This window comes from Channa argus, chromosome 10, assembly GCF_033026475.1.
Source record: "Channa argus isolate prfri chromosome 10, Channa argus male v1.0, whole genome shotgun sequence".
Classification (NCBI taxonomy): Eukaryota; Metazoa; Chordata; class Actinopteri; order Anabantiformes; family Channidae; genus Channa; species Channa argus.
The window spans coordinates 16,853,081-16,875,487 of NC_090206.1; the positions used below are offsets into that span (position 1 = coordinate 16,853,081).

The 22,407-nt window shown below is 41.2% G+C and overlaps 1 protein-coding gene and 1 long non-coding RNA gene across 4 annotated transcripts in view; both read left to right on the top strand.

The window, feature by feature from the left end:
- Positions 1 to 6,576: 6,576 nt before the first annotated feature.
- Positions 6,577 to 22,407, top strand: part of LOC137133988 (uncharacterized) — a 38,119-nt gene continuing 22,288 nt past the window's right edge. The window contains exon 1 of one of the 3 annotated variants that reach the window (XR_010915361.1): positions 6,577 to 7,169. This is a non-coding gene — a long non-coding RNA (uncharacterized lncRNA). The other 2 variants (XR_010915362.1, XR_010915360.1) reach the window with 2 other exon arrangements.
- On the top strand, positions 15,463 to 17,307 carry sox3 (SRY-box transcription factor 3). The gene has a single exon (XM_067518253.1). The coding sequence runs from the start codon at positions 15,679 to 15,681 to the stop codon at positions 16,579 to 16,581; it is 903 nt and encodes a 300-aa protein (XP_067374354.1). The 5' UTR covers positions 15,463 to 15,678; the 3' UTR covers positions 16,582 to 17,307.

Sequence of the window (22,407 nt, forward strand, 5' to 3'; positions counted from 1 at the left end):
TAAAATTACACATATTTTGTTTTGTGTCTGTCTGTTACTATAACATATTTTGAGCCCAAATAACTTCTTCGTCAAATATTCCTAATAGTCTGTACCAAAGGAATGTAATGTCAAAGCCAACCTATACTTAATTCTTAAAAAAAACACACAATACATGTTATGCAAAAAATCTCTAACAAATTCCAAGTGAATTTAAGTGAGACAGCCTGATTAGGCCAAGCTTTCTTTAAGCTGGTGAGTTTATTTGGATCTGTGTGTATTGTTTCTTGAGTTTAGTTTGAATTAGCTGCAGATCCTTTTCACCCTCTATTCTGCAGCATCATGCAGACAACACCACTGAATAAAATACTTGGTGTCCTCGCCCAGTGAAGATGCGTGTGCTCAAGGACAGCGAGTTCAATCAGTGATGAGACCCAAGACATTTAAAGGACAAAAAACACTTTTTGAAATCCATATAGAAATATAAAAATAATATTTGACTGTGGACCATGTTAACAACTTCTTTAAGGAGTCTATTCAGCTCCACGCAGACATCATTATTAAATGTGACAAAGCCATCTAAGCCTATGTAGAATTTATTTTAAAATACCTTTGACCTGCTTTGCATCAGCTTAAAGTTATTTCCCTGTTGATTTTCATATAAGGACATAAAGAATAAAAATAATTACAACCTATTATAATGGACTGGGAACAGATTTCATTTTGGAAAAATTTAAATCTGTTTAAGTCAAAAATGATCACCTTAAAACCATGGCATACCTAACTGCCTAATGGAAGTCAATGGAAAAAAAATCACCTTATTATGTAATTTCACCATCATAAAATGCAATTTAACAGCAAGTATAGAAGTACATACTTTTAATTAAGAGAAGATATTCCTGTAAGTAAATAAAAGAAAATTACATTGTATTGATTGTGAGATACACCTACGCCTCTGCCTAAAGTGAGGCATTTGTTGAGCCTTGAACATTTTTTTCTGTTTTTCTTCTCTTGTTTGGCAAAAATTATAAGGCAGAGACGAGGGATTTCAAGGACGCGTGGACTTCAATTTAATCGAAGAGGCTGAGAGTGGAGTGGAAGAGTGACACACAGAGGAGAGAAGTTCATTATTCTGCTGAAAAGGAAACCAATGGCTTTCACTGTCGCCATGGTAACTGGCCTTTCTTTTGCCGTCAGACCTATGATAAGGTACTTCACAGCATTAAGCACAATTATTGCAAGGTAAAAGGGGAAATATTGCTTCCCAAATGCTAATAGATGTTAGATATTGATTGGCATGGTGATTCATATAGAAGTGTGCCCCAAATGTTTCACCAGCCTGACTCTTTGCAACCTTTAATGAAATGTGATGGAGGTGATGCTGGATAGGTTTTTGTGGCGCAGTGGCCTTCCGCTGTTCTTGTGTCTTCACTTCAGCTGAGCATAAGAAAAAAACACTTTACTTCTGGCAGCAAGCAGATGAAGGCAAAATCCGCTGCAAAACTGTAAGATAAAGTTAGAAAATTGTGGAAAAACAAGAGTAAGTTGAAAGATTCTTTGTTAATAAAAAAAATGGCAGCAAGTTTTCTCAACCATGCTTGATGGAAAATGTCTCATAACATAAATTCTAAACACACCAGCTTCCCATCATTAGCATGTCATTCTGTTGTTGGGTGACCCTGCTCGCACTTGCACACAAAGGCTGAGCGGCTTTGGTAGCAGTGAGGTCAGCAGCAAGCATAAGTCCAGGCCACAGGGGGTAGCTGGTTGGTGGCAGCCTGCTTTCGTTTGTGAGGGGATGGAGGATTAACATAGTGAAAAGCATGGGAGCTGGTGTGCATGTATGCATGCACGAGGAGGGATAGGTTGGTGAGGGGCAAATTGTTTTAACCCCTATTACAGCAACTGCATGGCGCTTCTCTTATCTAGGCTGGTGCAGCCACTCATTAATATTCCGTACATATGGCAGTGCTTTCTGTATCATTGTCTGTTAATGGGAGGAATAATCGCTCATTCAATTATCAGGCAGTCAGCAAAAGACCAACCATGCCCGCACACCCCTGGTTCACACAGCCGCACAGTCCAAAACAGAGGTGTGCCAGCGAGAAGGTGAGAGCGATAGCAGGGATTACAACTTATTAGCTACTTCAATAAGTCCAGCACCGGGAATGATGTGAAGCAAATCGGGATCTGTTGGAGAACAAGAAATATGTCTGAACTTTGAGTCAACAAAGCAGGAGAGGGCAATATCTTCTTCAACCTTCTTCCTGTTCAGCTTAAAAGTCGCACACTCTCTCACACATCAGTGTCGTGGCCATGATCCGTGCGATGGTCTCCAAGAGCGTTTCATGGATTTAGATACTGAAGCTTCTCCTTTGTGGCAATGACCTGTGGACAGAATAGGCCGTTGATAGCTGTGTGATAGACTATGATGACTTTCCTGAATAAAGCTTGACCCTGAAACCAAAGATGTGTGAAGTGATCAAATGTAGCGTTCATCCCTGTTGATCTGTGCTTTGTGGCCTTAGGACCTTGCGCTGTCAGTCCCCCTGTTGCTGAGGCCACAGCCCGGATTGAGGGGACTACTGATAATAGTTTGACCTCTGGCTGTTTTGACCTTGTTGAGTCAACAGAAGCACACACACAGAAAGAGAGAGGGGGAAAGAGGAAGAGTTGGAAAAAAGGTTGTTTGGTTATCCAGTGCACCGAGTTTCTTCAGGAGTTGAGCCAGGAGATTGGAGTGCAGAACTGTTGCAAGCGGGGGTGTTTTGGGGAAGTGTGAAAAAGATAGGAGGTGAAATGTTAACAAAATCTTATAAAATCCGTAGTTTGATAAATTTTCGCATTTTGAATGAACCAAAGGCGGCTGTGGCTGTGGAGGGCCTTTGTTGGAGGTCCCATTTTCTCTGGCAGAGCAGCACGCTCACAGGGTCAGCGAAGTTACGAAAGTAATTAAAGCTCGGTGATTCACTGCCTGCTGCAGAGAAAAGAAAGCAAGCTGTCATTCTGATTTAGAAAAATAAATTACAATTTTAATAATGGTGGAGGATGGGGTGCGAGAACGTCTAGAGCCTCTGTGGGTTGGAGGGAGGTGGGGTGGGCATGTTGGGTGGGAGGAGGGGGTCGAGGGGGTTGCTGGCTGCCTACTTATCAATAGTTGCAATTTTTTGAAACCGCATCGGTAGTACATTGCGAGAGCACAAGTGCCCTTAAAAAAAAGAAAACCCTGGAACATTAACATACTGATTTCATGCGCATGGCAAAGGGCCTGAGCCAATATCAGAGAGGACTCAGCAGTCCTATTGTCTGCTGGGACTCTGGTCCCCTCTGATATGAAAATTCAATTATTTTATAACTAGATCTGGTGCTGCGTTTTGACAGTCAACGGTAGCGCCTTGCCAGCTGCATCAGTGTGGGGGACAGAGGCTCCTGATAGCGAGAGGGAGGCCTTTCAGACATTGACATGTTTCTGGGGGACAAGATTGCCTAAATGTGTTGCATTTAGGGACTGAAAGTTAATCTAATGCACCACCATTATCTCACCCAGGTAATTCCAATACCATCCTCAATCTATGTTTACGCTCATGCACGCACCCGCATACTCGCACATCTATTCATTCTTCAGCACTTTGAATCTGATTCTCAGGCTTTCTGCATCCAAACAGGTAATGTATTTATTTATTTTTCAGCAGCACACATTCTTGGGGAGCAGGAAACTATATGAAATAGAAGTTGTTTTCTATGAGACATCAGCAGTTTCTAGGTAGTAATTCTGTAGGAAGACACCCAGGTAAACATATCCAATATGAAGTAGTACTCAGACTCAGAAATGCTTTTTTTAAAAGAATGGTTTCCCATGTACTATTATATTTTTTTACATTGCTTTGTGCAAATAGTACATACGTACAGAAGTTATAGTTATATCAAATTCACTGTGAAATACATATTACCCCCCCTCCAAATTTCCGTAACTATCTTTGTCTGAATAAACAAGCAAATAAAAACAACATAATTTCCACTAGTGTGCAATGTCTGGTAGTCATGCATATTGTTTAAATCTATAATTTTCTCTGTGTAGATAGCCTATCAGTACATACCCTAAAACTTTCCTGGTGGTATCCACACAGACACGTAAGCTGGCCTATTTTCTGAGTTTACAGGACCAATCCTTTCATTACTCCATGGCCCATTTTGAGTTTTCTGAGGGGGGTCTGTTAAGATTGGGGAACAGGAAGCAGCCTCCTGGTATGGCCCTCTTTACTCAGACCCCACTGTGTTGTGCTTATTAACCCAGCCTGGGAGAAGACGTACCTGCCTCCCCTCATTAGGCCGTGGTGGAGTACACGCTCAGCCCGCAGAAGAATGGAACATTAATTAGTATTCTCTGCAGGGGGAACTGCCATTAGCACTTAATTAGCAGTAAGAGTACCATTCATTCAGGCAGCCAGTCAGTGTCTAACACAATGTGTTCTGTGTATTTCTCTGTGTCATGGTAAAACACTGATGTAAGACCTTGCTGTTTGTGCATGTGTGTTGAGCACAGTGCAGCTTCTCGCTTGTTCTACATGTTTTTATGACCTTTTTCTTTTAATATGCAGTTCATCACACCAAGTTGTCGAAGCTTCATGTCTTCATGGTTCATTTGTGCCAGATTCTTGTTTGATTTCATACAGCCACACAGGCTGGTTGTAGGGCACAGTGCAGACCTGTATTCCCAAGTCAGCATGTCCCTACCATTATCTCTGTAAGAGTAAACTCTGTGTGCAGCCCTGTCATAGCTGTTGACCTCCATCTGCCCGCACGTCTCAGCCTGCTGTGCTAAAATGGGTGGTTAGGGGATTGAGGTAAACTTTTCCCATTGGATTCACAAAAGTTCCTTTGATCTGCTGAGTAGGCATTCTTCTCTCTTTTCTATGTGTTCTCTGTCCAGCATCATCACCACTGGCCGAGGACAAGGGAGGCTGTTAACCCATCTTGGTCCACTTCTTGGCCTCACCAGTCCTCACTCTCCCCTTTTACTCATCCCTCCTCCTGCCCCACAACAGTATTTGGAGGCTTAGGCGAATGGTAGCCTTGCTACCTCTTGCTTCCTGAAATCTGAGAGGCATAGAGCTGTCATTTGCCAATTTGGCCTGAATGGGGCGGACAGCAGATTGAATGTCTTTTTCCCACCAGGTTGCACCATCCAGACCAGCAGGAGAGGGAGGGGGACACAGGGGTCGAGGTGTAATGCTAGAGTAAAATTAGAGCTTTGATGGTAGCTAATAGCATGTGATGGGTGGCACTGACGTGGATTTCCAGTAAAGACGCCACAGGTTTCCTCTCTCATACCCCCCCGACACACCTATAAGATTATGTGGGCCTCGCTGTCTTTCTCAGAGCTGTAATTTCTCTCTGATCAATGTAATTATACATCTATAACTCCAAGCCTGCTTATGTCAAAGGGCCGTACCGGTCCCGTTTCTCTGTGCACCTTCTTCTCACACACCCACACTCAGATAAACACATATATACACATACACAATTTGAGCAAGTGTTAAATAAAGTAAAGTAAAGATGCTGCAGAACCAGACTCGCAGTGTTGCTTCTCATATTGCAGGGCCAGATGAGATGTGAGCAGGCACAGATTATGTTGAAGTCCTCCACTAGGGTTGCAGAAATGATCCATTCACTTTAATGTTTATGACTTTTCTTATTTTAAGATGAACCGGATTTTGAGATGATAACATATTTTAGAAGACTGGTACAGCAAATAATAAATTAGTTCTGAGGTACTGTTAAATAAAATGTCTTTTCATCGGCTCTGTATATTTGATTGGTCATTAAAAGACTTTTAATTGTTTCTTTATTCGGCGTAGTAACAGTGTCTTATGCTCACATAGGCTGTAATTTTTCACTTATTCAAATGTTAACACATCAATAATGTTGTACATATTGTGTTTTAATAGGGTCTGAAGACTTGCCATGTGTTGCATTGGTTTGTTGCTACTGTATCTTCATAACAGTAAAGTAAAAACAAGTTTAAAAGAAACACTTGTAGAACTGCTAAGTGGATTTTTATGTTTAGCCTCAGAGGAAGAGCTAAGTGCTCTGGAGAGTACCATATTTAGATATGGTGGGTTCATGGATTTGAGTCCCCGGTATCGCAGCTGTTGCCTTCAAGGGTTTTTAAAATCTACATTAGTTAGTCAGGGCCCTGAGTCTCCCCTCCCACTTTGAGACATGGAAAAACATGAAACACGAAACCTAGAACCGCCTTGGGGCTACCAGGCACACATTCACCTTTCACACACACACACACACACACACACACATGTTTTGATAGCTTCAGAGGTACAAGCGCCACTGTGATGCTTTGACGTATGGAAGGTTAAAGGCGTCTTAAATATCCATATCAATCTGCAGGCTTGTCAGCTTGACAATGACAGAAACAGAACACCATTAACAGTGTCAGGCAGTTTGATCCTGATCTGCGCAACATTAGAGAAATAGATGGCTCACTGGTAGACATTCCTCTGGACCTTAGCCAAACCAGTGCAGAGAGAATGAGTTATAATTTAGATGTTTTGATTGGTTGTACATTCATTAGACGTACACGTTGGGTTTGACACACTTGTGTACTTTGGTTTATTTTTAGCAGCAATATCAGAGCATGAGTTGCTTCCTTAAGAAACCTTTTTTTATTTTTTTGTCCTTTCGGCTTATCCCGTGAGTTCAGGATCAGCAAATCATTGGACGTAAGTTGATTTGGCATGTTGATTTACGGATGACCTTCCTAACGCAACCCTCCCCAATTTTAGCCGGTTTGCAGTCCTGGGAACGGGCTGTTGGGGGGTTCAGTGTCTTGCCCAGAGAAACTTCGACATATAGCCAGGACCGGTGATCGAACCACTGACACTGTGGTCCGTGGACTACTGCCTTACCAACTGAGCTACAGCCGCTCCTCTTCAGAAACATAATATCCTATTTTAAAAACACTGCACTTTTTTGGTAATTCCTAAATGCTTGTGGCCATACAATCTGACTGTCCTCTTCCTGCTGCACAGAAAGCTTTGCACTCTGCTCTCCCAGGATGGAAGATGTTTTGTTTTTTGAGCTCTTTCACACCAGCTCTCCCTCATTTTTTAAAAACACAATAGCCCTCTCTCCTCGCACCCAGCATGGCAACCCTTTCAAGCAGGAAGCTCCAGGTCAGTTTCCCTTGCCAAGTTTTGCAGCCTGCCATGTTGTCTATTCTGCTCAGCTATTTAAAAAATGTTGAATATCAACAATGGCTTTCACTGGTGCATTGTCAACTTTTGTATGAAGCAATCTTGGCTGAATGAGATGGGTCCCAGTGCAGGGAGAGCTCAGCTGCCGTGTGCACTACCACACCAGTAACTGCCCGGCTCTCTTGGTCTTTATACTTCTTTTCTGTACTGGGAGATGCAAAAGTAGTGCTAGTCTCTTTTGAATGGTCGTAGTTAGAGTCTGGGCTGGAGCTCTGGGTTGAGGATGCCACTGCTACCATCCAGTCTGTGGTCATGCTCCTGGGCCTGCTGACAGCCAGCTGCTAAAGGTGTGTCTGACAGTGGGACTGGGAAGCAGCAGCAGCAGCACCAGCAGCCTTGGGACCAGTCAGAGCTTGGTGAGTGTCCTCAATTTTCTGACCAAAGTGGGAGGAGGTTAGTAGTAAAGAGAGGAGAGAAGAGGGAGGGGGCATTCAGGGAGATGGTGCAGGCAACCTCAGGGGGTGTTCTGTGAGGTACATATGAACTGTATTTTTTAAGATGTCTGATTTATTCAACTGAAATGACTTTTTTTTTAATGACGTGTCACCTGTTGGTGCCATTCTGATCAGATAAAGTAGAATTAAATAGACAATGTAGAAGTTTTGAAATATGAACACAAAATAAAGGTCACAGTTTTGCAGTCATGTTCTAAAAAATACTGACTCCGACCTTAACTTAAGCTAGCTTCTTTAATTTTACAGCCCTTGGTACAGTACCCTTTCTAAATTAAGGTTTGTCCTGTCTGATACAGAAACTGGATGCATCACTTATTTAATGCTGAGCTCTGTGTGTTTGCACAAGCACATACATCTATGTTTGTGTGAGCGGAGAGAAAGATGAAAGCAAGAATGAGAGCTTGCTTCCAGATAATAGTAGCTTAAGCTCTTTGTCCTGCTGTCAGCCAGGAGAGGAGCGAGGCTGGAAATCACTCCAATGCAGTGGCAACATCGTGTATGTTTCATTGACATATCAGTCCACGGGGCAATGAGCCGTCGCCTCTGCACCCCCGCGTTAGTGTGCCTGTGTGTGTGTGTGTGTGTGTAAAACAGGCAACACATCAATGTAGTTCTTTTTTAGTTGTGTTAGTAAAAAGCAAAGATTGATAGGAGTTGAATGTAAGAGCAAAGCATTATTAGTGCTTTACAATAAATAGAACTGAGACAGCAATGATATCTATCATAGCAATTACAGTATATATTTAGAATTAGGCATTAACTAACTATTTAATTTTGTTGTGTTTTTGGTCTTTAAAAAAAGTTAACTTAATATATTTCTTACCTTAAAAATTTTAAGATATTTTGACTTATTTAAATGAGTAATTGTATTTATTTATCATATTAAAAATGCCAAACATGCCAAAACTTTTAGGTGTGATTTCATACTCTCAATACTTATAGGTTTCATTCCTAAAAAATAATTTATTGCAGTAAAAATAAAGTAACTAAAAAAATTATTTTTTTTCAAATATTTGTCTGAAAGGTCTAAATATTACAGTCTCAGTAGACAGAGCTGAGACATCGCTCTTCTTGGGGACCTGTGTTGTCCTCTGTCTCACCTCTCTAGGCTCAAACCAAGGCAAGGTGACCAAATTCATCTCAGGCCAGCCCATCCATTATCTTGTCAACACACCCAGCTTCCCACCTTAGTTTGCTCTTCTCCCAGAAGACTTACTCTAATGAAATACGCAATAATCACCACACTCATCTCATCGTGCTCAAGGTAATTATTATATTTAGAGGGCGATTGCTAACTCTTAATTAAATTATGCCTCCTTTAATGAGACCTTGACTGGGACTAAATTTATGACCACTATCTGCTTTATCAAGTGCTTGGCACACAACAAAGATTTGTCATTTTCCCCCAAATCACAGTTAGATTACACATAATGGATTTCATGATTTATATATCAATTCATGCTTGTTTGTTTCTTTATTTAAGATTTAATAAATCACCTCCTATAATTACCTTACCTAGTTTCTGGTTCTTAAACTCCCAATTTCTGCAATTAATGCTCAGCACTGTATCTCTGTTACATATTCATTTTGGAGGAGAATACAGATAAAAACTTGGTGGCATTAATCATATTACAAAATTGGGTGTATTTAATTAATTAAAGCTAGACACCAAATTAATTGTGCATTCACACAATATTATCTTAAGCTAATGAAGGCCTGACAAAGAATCTGTTTCATTTTTTAAAAGGATTAGATTAGTGGGATCTCAATTATGGTTAAAACAAAAGGGGGCTTCTTGCTTGGGCATGGCGCAAAGCAAAAAGTAACGATTCAGCACCTTCTTCCCAACAAAAAACATAGAAAGTTTCCATTGTTTTTGGAAAAACTGAACATGGCAATGATTCAAAAGATACATGGAAAATAATGGGTGCTGTAATTAGCCAGAGAAGCAATAACAGTATTTAAAATGATCATCATATAGAGGTGCGTGATAATGCCATTCACAGGCAGCATCTGTCTGCTGACACACTATCATAACTTTAACACAGGAGCAGAAAAAAGCATCAGGAGGCCTAATTTAAATCTTTTTGTTGCACATACAGTACAGCATTTGGCATTACTCAGAGTCTCACAATGCATCTCACAATGCTCTGAAAACTATTACCCTTGAATCCAGCAAATGAGATGTAATATGATGTCTCTATAGGATAAATGGAGATTGCACGGATTAGAGGTTCAAGTGTGAGCTGAGCTTTATCTGCGGAAGTTTAGGCAGGAGACTTTGTTCCTGAGCAAACACAGAAGTGATCATGTTGCGCACTAGATGGCTTAATCCAGCCTCACTCAGTGGCTCAGAAGCAAAACTGTATTTATTGAAAATTTACGCCTAATTTAAACTGAATTGAAATTAGCTTTCAGTGGGTAGCGGCGTATAATTCACTGTAATTTAGTATTTTATTTTTCATTTAACGCATCATATACCAAATATTTTAATATGAATGTCTCTCCTAATCTGCTAAGTAAACGTAAGGAGCCTTTGTCTACGAAATGACTTCAAGGAGCTAATAATCATTGTATATTCTTTTTAAAATGCCTCTACTGATGTCCTCTCCTGTGAAATAATTTCATTTGCTTTTAGCTTCATTAGCCAGCAACCACTGCAAAAAATGCTTGTGTTAATTATGGGAACTCCAAGGGTCAGTGAGTATATGAATTTTTAATTGCACACTGCTGCACGTGATTATATTAAGTGGTCTTGTAACAACGATTAACCCTGTGTGTGTGTCTGCATGCACTTATGCCTCGAGCATACTTGATCAAATGTGTTTGAAATGTGCATCCCTAAATGATAAGCAGCTACAACCAAAGAGGGTAAGAGGGCGATGAAGTGAAAAACTATTCCCTTGGCTAAGTGAGATGGAGCAGAGTGTTGGGTGGTCACGCCTTGTCTACTCATGACAGTGGCGGGTTAAAGAGATTACACCGGGTCTGTGTCAGCAGCCTTGGCCCTGCTCACACAAGAACATAATGAGGAAAGACATGCTTGGCCTGCTGGAGAGAAAAAGAGGCCAGAGTTTGAAGCCTTCTTCATAGAAAGCTAGAGGAGCCTAGCAGCTTTTTGCATGTTGTTTTACAAGAAGAGGTCAATAAATAAGACGCTTAAATTCCACAGAGTTGAACTAGGTGGCAGTTGAGTTCAGACATATCACTCGTGGCCTTCGCTCCCCCCACCAACACAATGAAAACACAAATTACTCTGCTACAGTGAAGAGAAGAATGCAGCTTACTCCATTAGCCTCAAGACTTGCAACGCTCCTTTAGAGCTCTCCTAAAAATCAATGCACATTTCCTCAGACTGTGTGTGTTTTGGTTCTTTTGAAGTTTTGAGTGACAGTCCCCCTCACCTACTGACTGAACTTAGGTGCTTTTACTGCCTCAGATGGGCCCAGAGTAAGAGATGGTCGTTGGGGTTGCATCACAACAAGGGGTTGAGTTTACTAATCCTCCTGCTTCATGCTTTCCAGTTCTGTCTGTGATGACTAAAGCTCTATATACAGCAGGTCTATGATGGAACAATGGGAAAAAAGTCATGATCCAGTGCAGCATCTAAGAAAATCACATTTTTCTTAAAGATCTGCTTGCCCTCATCCTCAAACACATACATTAGAGTTACCACCATTTATTCGCCTGTCTCCTCTTCTGTCAGGACAAAGTGAACACTTAAAATTATCAGACTCTAAACTTCATTTTCAATGAAACTCATTATTTCTTCAAGGGTTTGGTCTTTTTTTTTAAACTTGGTACCAAATTTGCAAATTAAAAAATGTTTATTTCATAATAGAATGGGTATTAAATTAAATGCAAAAAAAATCTCCAGGTCTTTCCCAAGAATATATTTGTAGTTTCTTTAAAGAGAATTTATGGCAGCTGCTTTCAAGTTTTCAGAAAAAAATCTGCAGCATTAGAGTGCACAAAATATTGTATAAATATTATGCTCTTAAAAGTCATTACTTTCATGAGGTTTTATAACAACCAACTCATATATGCCTTGCCTCTGAGAAGTACCCGTAAGTAGTGCAGGTTTATATACCTGTTGCTTGACTAGCTCATAATATTATGATTTTATTCGTCTTCTGCAAATTCATGTATTCGTGGAAAATTAGGAATAAAAATGCACTGTGCAGAAGATTATAGATTTGCTTTTTGCAGATTTATTAAAATACATTTTGACATTAAAGAGGTAACGTCTAACTTGTAAAAAATGTTTTAAAGAATAACACTCTACTGGGTAAAAAGTGTCTTCAATCACGACATTAAACAGCACACATTAAACATTGTAAGCTATTTTTGGTAATTATTTTTATCAAAGAGCGCTGTTATAGGTCACATAGGTCAAATTACAATCAGGACTACGAGCCCCGCTTTGTGAAATAAAGAGGTGGTAATAGCAGCACTTCTATTCCTTTAAATGACCCGTGAATATTATTTTACCTGTGTTGAACAGGGAGGACGCAACCATTCACGCCGACACAAAAGGAACAGCAGACCATGCGTAAATTGCATCTTCATTTGCATTTCGAGTCCAAAAATCATGCAAATCTTAATGAGACAGTCTCCATTGTTGCTGTAATTGAAAACCCATTCTTTATTAATTACTGTTTCTCAAAGGCCGCAGCTTTGCTTGTCCGCAGTCACTGAGCTGAAACAAAAAAAGTTATTGATTCCGGAGGTCGTGGGGTTTAAAATAAAAATAATAATTGCAGGCTTGAGATGCGAGTTTCGATTATTAAAAAAAAAAATCCCCTTTTCGAAGAAGATACACCTTTAAGGCCAGCTCTGATTATAAAAATGCAACAAACACAGCCAAAAATTACAGGCTTTCATGTTTAGCTAAACGGCAGCGCTTGTGTTTTATCTTGTAATAATAAAGTTGAACGTGTTTTGTCCGTCAGGAATTGAAACTGTGTGGCCATAAAGCGGCCGAAAGCCGAGCAAACGATGCGGATTCGAAGACAGTTTCTAAAGATGAGATTAATGTCGTTTTGTGAGAGTTTGTTGACCTAAATTCCCCTAAATCTCTTTGCAAACATAACTAACATTTTTTATTGTATTTTCAAAGCCCCATTCATCAACCAAAGCATTTATTTTCTATGATTCATCTCATATTCAGAGCGGCATCAACACAAATGTCGGATTAAAACAAAACACTCACATCTTTATTGGAAGGAAACGCGCACACAGGCAATGATTTCTTTTTCACAGACTTTAATTGTTTTTTAGGAAAAAACGGTGCCTGCACATGCGCAATGTATCCATATTTAAGCCATTAAATTATCTAAATCATATCCTCCTAACAGGACATTCACATATTTCCCAGCACTCAGCAGTGGGCTCCTGCAGGCGCACCCCTCACAGCCCTTTTTGGCTGTCAGGCTTGTTGAGTTTGAATCTGTGCAGACTATGCTGGTGGTCCTGCGTCCCTTAATTAGGAAATTAGCTGCACAGAGGCCCTTATTACCCAACTCCAGGTTACTCCTGGTGTTTCTCTCTCTCTCTCTCTCTCTCTCTCTCTCTCTCTCTCCCTCTCTCTCTCCCTCTCTCTCTTTGCCGCCGGTCAATTTCCATAAGCAGATTACAAGCGGATCAGTATTGAGATCTGCCCAGATAAACAAATAACCGGTCCCTGAGAATTAGATGTCTACTAATTGGACGTTAGTTTTATTGCTCTTGCTCTGTTTGTAACGCCCCATTGAACGTGAAAATTGAATTCACGAAGTGATGTCTCTGTTCAGCTGATTTACTACAACTATATGGCGGAGGGACCATACTGTAAGATTCCCCTCCTGTAAAGATAACTGATCATTCTTCATTCTGCAGCTATGTCTATGTGTGGCATAATTTTAGCCATAAAGGTTACGGGAGCTGTTTTTTTCTTTAGGCCTTTTATATATTTTTTATATATTTATACGATGGATGCTAAATATATTTTTATTCTTAATGTACTACTTTTTTTAAGTAAACTGGGTTTAGGATTTATATTAATTTTCAAGAGATAGACAGATATTTTTAGTTCATATCTAATTTAGAAGCCCCGTATTGAATCAGATGAAAATAACAGCTTTTGCAAACAGACTTTAGTTTTTGAATGTTATCTTCTCTCTTAATAATAGAAAATAATGATAAATAAAAAAATAAAGAGTGACGCTCCGGTGCCTCAGGCCGACGCCCTGCCTTACAGGAGGCCCACAGCAGCTGCATTTGCATTAGGTTGTAGCCCCGGGAGGTGAAACGCTCTAAAATGCACAAACCAGAAAGCCTCCCGCAGGGCTCATCGAAACGCTGAGGTGTAAAAAGTCGCTTTCGATGGGCGATTCGCTCTAATCAATAGCAGGTGTGAGATTTTCCTTTTGGACCAATCGGTTTCAACAGCGACGCAGCGCTTCAGGTGGACTGTAAGGATCCGGATGCAAATGTAGATAACTCCACCGCGATCATTTTAATAACAGGTAATATTGTCAGCAAATAGTCCCTGACGGTTTTAGGAGGAGCCGCGCCTGGAATGACTCTGCGAACGAGTCTCAAACCAAACTTTTCCTCGGGGACTGCAGAGATGGCCCGTCCCCTCCACAAGAGGTCGTTGATGTATTAAAGTTTTCCGTTGTGGGGACCTCAACGCTGCAGTCAGATTAACTTGCCTTCTATAGAATTTACTATTTATCAATAATACAATAAATAAAACATAAACAAAAGAATTAACTTTGCATTTCGCTTGCTTCGAATACCTTATTCGATTTAAAAAAAAACACCGTCTAATTTTCTTTATATTGCTATAGGCAGTTATTTTTTTTTTTGGTTTGCTTTAGGAAATTATTACACACACTGAAAGTTATAGACATTTTTTTATTTATAACGAAACTGAATAATTGGCGCCGTTCAGCTGGAACGTCTTCATGTATTTTGGGAATTCACGCAGATTTTTTTTCATACAGCACCAAATGGACCGAAAAGCTCCTGAGGTAAACTCACAAGCAAGAGGTCCATGAAAGTTCACCTAAACACATTTCAGACAATCGTTAAAAAACTAGTCTATTGAAGGTTTTGACATTACCGACACCCTAAAAAGAGGCCTGGAGTTTTTTTTGGTTACATAGGTTGAGTTAAATTATATAAAAGTATGTCTGGCAGCAGAGAGAAATGAAATTATTTTTCTCTGCCAAGGGCATATTTTATTCTAATATTGCACTTCTTATCTGAAGTATTTGGACTCATTTATATTTCGACTTTGGCTTGTTGGAATCCGCCTCTGTAATTAATTAACTCACGTTGATTCCTTGTGTTTCCTCTATAACCCACAGCCTACACGCTTAGGTACACAAAGTCTTGAAAACTTTTGCATATTTGACTCTCAGTTTTTTCCCAAATCCAGGTGCATTTTCACAAAATAACATGTTTATATGGTTTCAAAACATGTTCACCATATAAAGCAGAGCCCACACTTTAACTATAAATAAACCGGCGGCATTTTCATCTTGTGAATTTAATAAATCAAAAATTTTCATTACGTGTGTGTGTGTGTGTGTGTGTGTGCTGCTGTTTTAAAACTTTACATCTCCCTCCTCCTCCGAACAAAACGCAGCGCTCTATGATCTGGTTGGTTCTACGGTTTTATGGGAGCTGCGCTCTGATTGGTCCCTTGCTCCTGATTGTCAGCCTGCCAATCTACATCACATGGTCAGCCCTATTAACAGATGAGCTTGGCGAACAAGTTTACAGACTTCTGTTTCAGAGCCGTGGGGGACAGACCAGCTTCGAGCGGAAAGAAACCAGAAGCACCTGCAGACACGTTTGCTGCTTTGGGCAGAACTTTTTGCCTCCTCTTATGAGACTGGTCAGTATCTCTACCTCCTCCACTTTAGGCGCTGTTTTGTGAACCTTTTTTATGTGTTTGTGAGTGAACACTAAAAGTCGCCCGAATGTATAACATGATGGAAACCGAGATCAAGACCCCGATCCCGCAGTCCAATTCGGGCTCGGCGCCGGGCGCAAAGAACAACAGCGCCAGCGACCAGGAGAGAGTGAAGCGGCCTATGAACGCCTTCATGGTTTGGTCGCGGGGACAGCGGAGGAAGATGGCACAGGAAAATCCCAAAATGCACAATTCTGAAATCAGCAAGCGACTTGGTGCTGACTGGAAACTTCTGACCGACGCTGAAAAGAGGCCGTTCATAGACGAGGCCAAGCGTCTACGCGCTATGCACATGAAGGAGCATCCGGATTATAAATACCGTCCCCGCAGGAAGACCAAGACCTTGCTGAAGAAAGACAAGTATTCTTTGCCCGGGGGGCTGTTGGCGCCGGGAGCCAGTGCAGTCAACAACTCTGTGTCGGTGGGGCAGCGCATGGACAGTTATGCGCACATGAACGGGTGGACAAACAGTGCGTACTCCCTCATGCAGGACCAGCTGGCCTACCCTCAGCATCACGGCATGAACAGCCCTCAGATTCAGCAGATGCACCGGTACGAGATGGCAGGGCTCCAGTACCCGATGATGTCCTCGGCGCAGACCTACATGAACGCGGCTTCCACATACAGCATGTCCCCAGCGTACACGCAGCAGAGCACCAACGCCATGGGACTGAGCTCCATGGCGTCCGTGTGCAAGACCGAGCCGAGCTCACCACCGCCGGCTATTACGTCCCACTCTCAGCGGGCGTGTTTGGGGGACCTGAGGGATATGATAAGCATGTACCTTCCTCCCGGTGGGGACAGCGCAGAGCATTCCTCCCTGCAGGGTAGCCGGTTACACAGTGTCCATCCGCACTATCAGACCGCAGGGACTGGCGTCAATGGGACGCTACCTCTCACTCACATCTGAGAGCAACAGGAAAAAAGACTCCAAACTCCAAAAGAGAGTATTTCGGATACTTGAACTCTTTGGTTGCTAAAGAAACATCGTTCAACAGTTTGGTTCAGAAACAAAGTTATCTCCGTATCTTGGGTTGTCCATTTTAAATGAAATTTAAATGGACCGAAACTGAACGTTGACCCCATCAGAGTAAATCGCATTGCAAAGAGGCTTTTTATCACAAGTTTAAGCAATCAACTTATGTAGGAGAACTGGACTTCTATATTTTAAATAATGCCATATTTTCACTCTATGAAAAGGCATGTGGCCTCGTGAAGAGGCTAGTGTATTTCAGAAAAGCTGGATGGAAAGTCGGTTCATAAATGTTTACAATTAATTTGTACAATGTCACTTGTCTCGATTGTGTCCAAATTTTGTAGTTTTTTTTTTTTTTTTTTTTTTCTCTCCCCTCATGACCTAGGTTAACATGAATTAAGACTGTGCGGGTCGCAAACGCAAGTTTTATTTATAGTATGCTTTTTTTTTTTCCTTTTTTTTTTTTCTTTAGCTTGTGAACCCAATGTTTTGTCATGTGGAAAATTTTGTTTTTGTAAAATATTTTGTTCTGTGATGGTTTTGACAGTGTCATGTTTACTCATTATCCTGAACGAAAAGGTTTATTTAAACTGACGTTTCTACATATTTTAAAACCATCCTCTATTCTTAAATGCTGAATAAATTTGTACGAAAACAAGAGATTTGTGCCTGTCTTTTGTGTGCTACATGTGGTTTGTGAGAACTTCTGAAGTCTGAAAATCAAAATTGCATAAAGAACTCTGAAGACACTGAATGGGCTTATTTTCATTATGTTCGTAAGGATCGTCTATGCGAAGTTTTGTTTTGTTTTTTATTTTAAATTAAAAATAAAATTACATTAAAACTGGATACATCCATGTTCATCAGAATGTATGCCTTCCAATTTTTTTTTAAAAGCTTTTAAACAGTAAATGCCCTGGCCTGTGTTTTAGACATCAATTAATGATATGATTTTCCTAAACTATGGGGAAAAAATTGCTTTAGAACTAGCACAAAGTCTAACCAAATTTATCTTTAATTTTTGCATTGAAAGTCGTTTATTAGTGGTTTATTTACTCTGTGAAGACTATTCTATGCTGTCATCGCTTTATTTTTATATTTAAGCACAATCATTTACTTGGCTCAATTATACTTGGCTCATTTAACAATATAAATTACAAAAAAAGCTATTTGGATGTGTATTCTCTGTTGTTTTTTTGAGTGTGTGTGTTTATAAAATGTATACATTTACTTCATAAAACACGAGTTGCCATCCGAAACTGTTTTTGAAAAGTTTTGTAAGTTTATTTGTATGTATATCAGTCCTGTGACATACATGCATCTTGACATGGATAATCTAGTGGATGCCTTTTAACTATTAAACTATGTAATTGTTTTTATGCTGACGAGGGATTTCCTCAATTAGCCTTTAATATCATTTATATATCCAACTTCTGTGCTCACACAGTGTTTAATACGTTACAAATAACTTTGGCAATCTGTCTGAGCTGCTTCTGTTATAGTTGCTGGCATCATCATTTTAATATATTTGGTGGATTTTATTTTCAACAAATTGCACTGAAATTGCATCTAACTGATCTATAAACACGCTCGCTGTAGCTGACACTAATGATGCAAAGGTGTGTGGAAGAATGAACCGGCCTGCTGTTGCAGTGTACCTTGCAATAAATAAGCTCTGGCCACCAAGAGGGCTGAAGCAGTGGCGGTCCTGCTGGCCTTCCCACACTCTCTGTAGGACTTGATCCACAGCTCAGCACAGCAGCCTGGATTAGCCCCACGCACTTTTGTGAAGGGAAAGATTATCCAGACCTCCCTGCATTCACTGACAGGGTCTTAAGTCATTCTAGCGTGCCAGCAGCCACCCGTCACCTAATCACACTCTCAAACTCATTTTTTTGTAATTAAGCAGCTTTTCTCTTCCTCTTCCTTAGTGTCAGATGTGTTTGCCATGGGCTGGACAGAGTGATAGTCTTTAGTCATTTATCAAATTCACAAAACTATATAACTACAGGATGACCTTCACCTGCTCACCTCTTATGATAAATAAATCAATTTGAGTGTTAACTTTCTTCAGAAATGCTGAGGTTTCTGTTATGAAACTTTGAATAGGTAAGCAGAGTGAAATGTTTCTTACAGTTGCTGTTCTGTAAAACTCAGCTGTGCATGTGATCGTTGGGACTTCGGCACACACATTTCATGCCCACTGATGACTTAGGAGTGAAAAATCTGTGTTTGGCTAGGTGTGTGGCTTGACTGTGCGCAGCATTGGATTGTGTTTAAATGTTCTGGCAGTGAGGCCATCAAAGTTGGGCTCCCCACCACCTCCACCCCCCACCCCCTCACTCTCCCCCTGCTGTGCACCCAGAGGGCCTCTCTCTCCTGTCATGTGGAGCTGTGCCCACTCAGCAAGTGCAGGCATATCTCACTTCCATCTGCCTATGACCTCACAGCCCCTGTTTGTTTAACCCCCTCTCCAAAAACTAACCTAATTATAGCCCTGTAGAACATGGATTCAGCGGATTCCCAGTGGATTCTGCTACTGTGTGTCTACACACACCTATGAAAGTGCGTGATGCATGCAAGGCTCCGGCTTAACAGCAGCAGTGCCATAGGCCATATTTGAGTCAATCCTGTTTTTCACTCTTCACATATTATGTCAGAACATGCCCTGCCAGTTGCATGTCTTGTGGGAGTATTTGTGAACACGGTGGTAAAAGCAAAAGGAGTGTGTTTTGATGGTCTCTTTTTACGTCAGTATGATGAGTGGAAAACTCATTACACAAATCTGGCTTAAAGACTGACGTTGGTGACATCACTCACTCACCTGTTCGACTGGCTGGGCAAGTTGTAGTAGGAACACACCTAAACAAACCCTTAACTCTTCATGCAATCTCAAACTCTAATCTGGAACCTCCCCTGGCGTGCAGATCAGACATCACCCAGACAACATTGTTTGAGTGTACCTGATGAAAATATGAGTGCAGCTGGGGACATCACCTATGACAGAGTTAGACTGCATTGATTTGCTGTGGCTGGGATCTCTAGGAACCCCTTTGAGCTGAGCTACAAGGGGCCTAGTTTGGCCTGTCCAGAGCAGTGAGACTCGTGTGAGGTACTTGGATTGACAGCAGAGTGATGTGTGTGTGTTTCTGTGTGTGGAGAGGTGGAGGGGTTGAAGGTGGGGGTTAATCTCTCTGAACTGGGGCAGATGTTGTTAACGAGCTCCTCTCAGGTCGACTCCCTGCGTGGGAAAATGGCATCAAATCCTCCTGGGGTCAGGGCTTTTGGGCTGACCCACTGAGAGCCATCCCTCTCCACTGCACCATCCTCTCAATCCCCTCTCCATTCACTCAGTCACTCTCACTCATTCACTGACAGCACTCACTGGAGACACTACAAAATCACATTTGACCATGTTTTATACCTCACCTTTTTTCAAAGTACATCGCTTTGCCTGAACGTATGTGAGCACAGACAGACTTGTTCCATGATGCAAACAGCTCATTAATGATAGCTGTGGTTTGATGGCCGTGCCTGACACAGCCACAAGGAATGCTGAGTGGGAAATGCTTCAAAAACAAGCATGCCGCCACTCAAGAAACTGCATTCACCCGGCAGCAAGTTATTTGTGTTTATGTCAGTGGAAGGCAAATTAGTTTGAATTAGGCCCTTATAGACTGTCAGGCGCCAGGGCTGCAATAACCTAGGGTAGGTTAAAATAACTTTTCAAAACGGTAAAAGAAAAGACGATGTTCATTATTATGCATTATGATCTGATACAGGACCTGTATCAGTCTTGCAGCTTTGATCTGACATAGATAATCTCTGTTGAAGGATAAGCTGACACTGGTATGACAAAACGCAGTCAAATTATTTCATTTAAGGCAAACAGACAATAATCAGTTTTAAATAACTGCTCGTAAAAAGAAGAGAAAATTCCATAAACCACAGTCATGATGTTTATTGACCTATGTATACACTGTAAAGACTGCTGAGTAATATGTGCATGTCTCTTCCCCACACTATATCAATATGACTGCTTTAGGGTTTATCCTGACTTAAGTTTTAATGTGAGGGTCATCCATTAAGGTGTCTGACTCTGAAGGTGTGTTTACTTAGCCCCAGCAGGTGTGTGTGAATATGAGACTTGTCAAATATGAGACAGGATTACCACTTCTTTTGTCCCAAACAAAACAAATACAAATCACATGAACAGCTGAAATGGGAGGATTTTGTTTTTTGGCTAGCTGGGTTGTATGTTTACAGAGTTTTCCCATCAAAGCTCCTTTGACGTTTTGTTCAAGTAAGCGCTGCTGAGGTTTAGTTGAACTTGTTTTCGCTTGTAATTGTGGTTCCAGGAGGATGTGTAAAACCACACATACACAAGCACACAACTAAGAATCAATCTACATTAGGAAGCTTTTTCCTGAATAACCTGTAAGGACAATTACAAACAAACGGCTGGTTCTAATGTGTGTTGAGGATAGCTTAGATGCTGAGAGGGGCTCTCTAGTGTGTAAAACAGTGTCTGCTGCAGATGGCTCCTTTCTGTGGCACTCATCACTTTGTCTGTGAACACTGGAGCATGTAGCGTTGCTTTTAATTTCCTAAGTTTTGACCCCACTTCTGACCTGTCTTGGAAGCCTAGAAAAATGAGGCCAAGTGTATGTGTGCTGATGTATATACTCTGCCTAGGGACAGTGATGGAGTTAAGGGGTAGACAAGGGGGAAGATTAGGCCTCTCATCTAGGCCACAGATATTGATTAGTGTTTGTTGGGGACAGTGAGAAGGAACACAGATTGACAGATACACAATGGTGGTGTATCAGAGGTCCACTGATCATATCACTATTGTCAAAAGCTTTGTTCTTTCAGTTACCCTTACCTCCCATAAACACACACACACACACACACACACAGACTGTGCACCAAAAAAACCCAAAAAACATTTGCACATGTTAATAACAAGGTGTGTTGTCAAATGCACTGAAATTACAAGCAAAGATGTATTTCCCCGGGGGCACTGGTCACATTGGAGGAACTTTTTTGTGCAGCGTGTTTGTGTGTGTGTGGTTTATGGGAGTGTAACCCTGGGAACACAGGGGGAGGTGGACCCACATTTGGCTATGGGTCAGTTCTGACTGACTCTGTCACTTATTGATTAGTTGCCATGGAGAGTTAGTCAGGTCATCTCTCTTGGAGGTGTGTCCCTGAGGGCCAGGAGCAGTGCCCAGATGATCCTGTGGAGGCTTTGTCTGAGGGGGGTTAGCTTATGTGTGTGTATCTTGTGTACATTGTGTGTACTGTGTGTTTCCTCTCTTTTTTATACTTTTCCATGCACTTCAGGCTTCTTTGCATCATTCTCTTGTGTCAACCTCAACCATATCCCAGAGAAAATCCATCAGTGTTAATGCACACATCTACTCCCGTGGGGCCTGTAATAATAGGGATTGTAAACAAATTGTCCAAATTTATTGAGCTGTGAAATCCCCTTACTAGCCCCTGGATTTGCCCACTCATATGATGCTCTCTCTCATCTCTGGTCTTGTGTTGTCATTATTTCAATCAAACATCAAAATTAGTAAAAGGTACCTCCTTTTATTAATGTTGAAGTAGTAGGTGCAGGAGAGAGGCTCCACCTGCAGTAGCAGAAGACAGCACTAACAGCCCAGCAGGGGAAAGTGAAGGTGGGGGTTTTAACACCTTGTTCGAATAGTTACAAGATTGCAGACCACCGGAAACGAATGTGGCAACATGCTA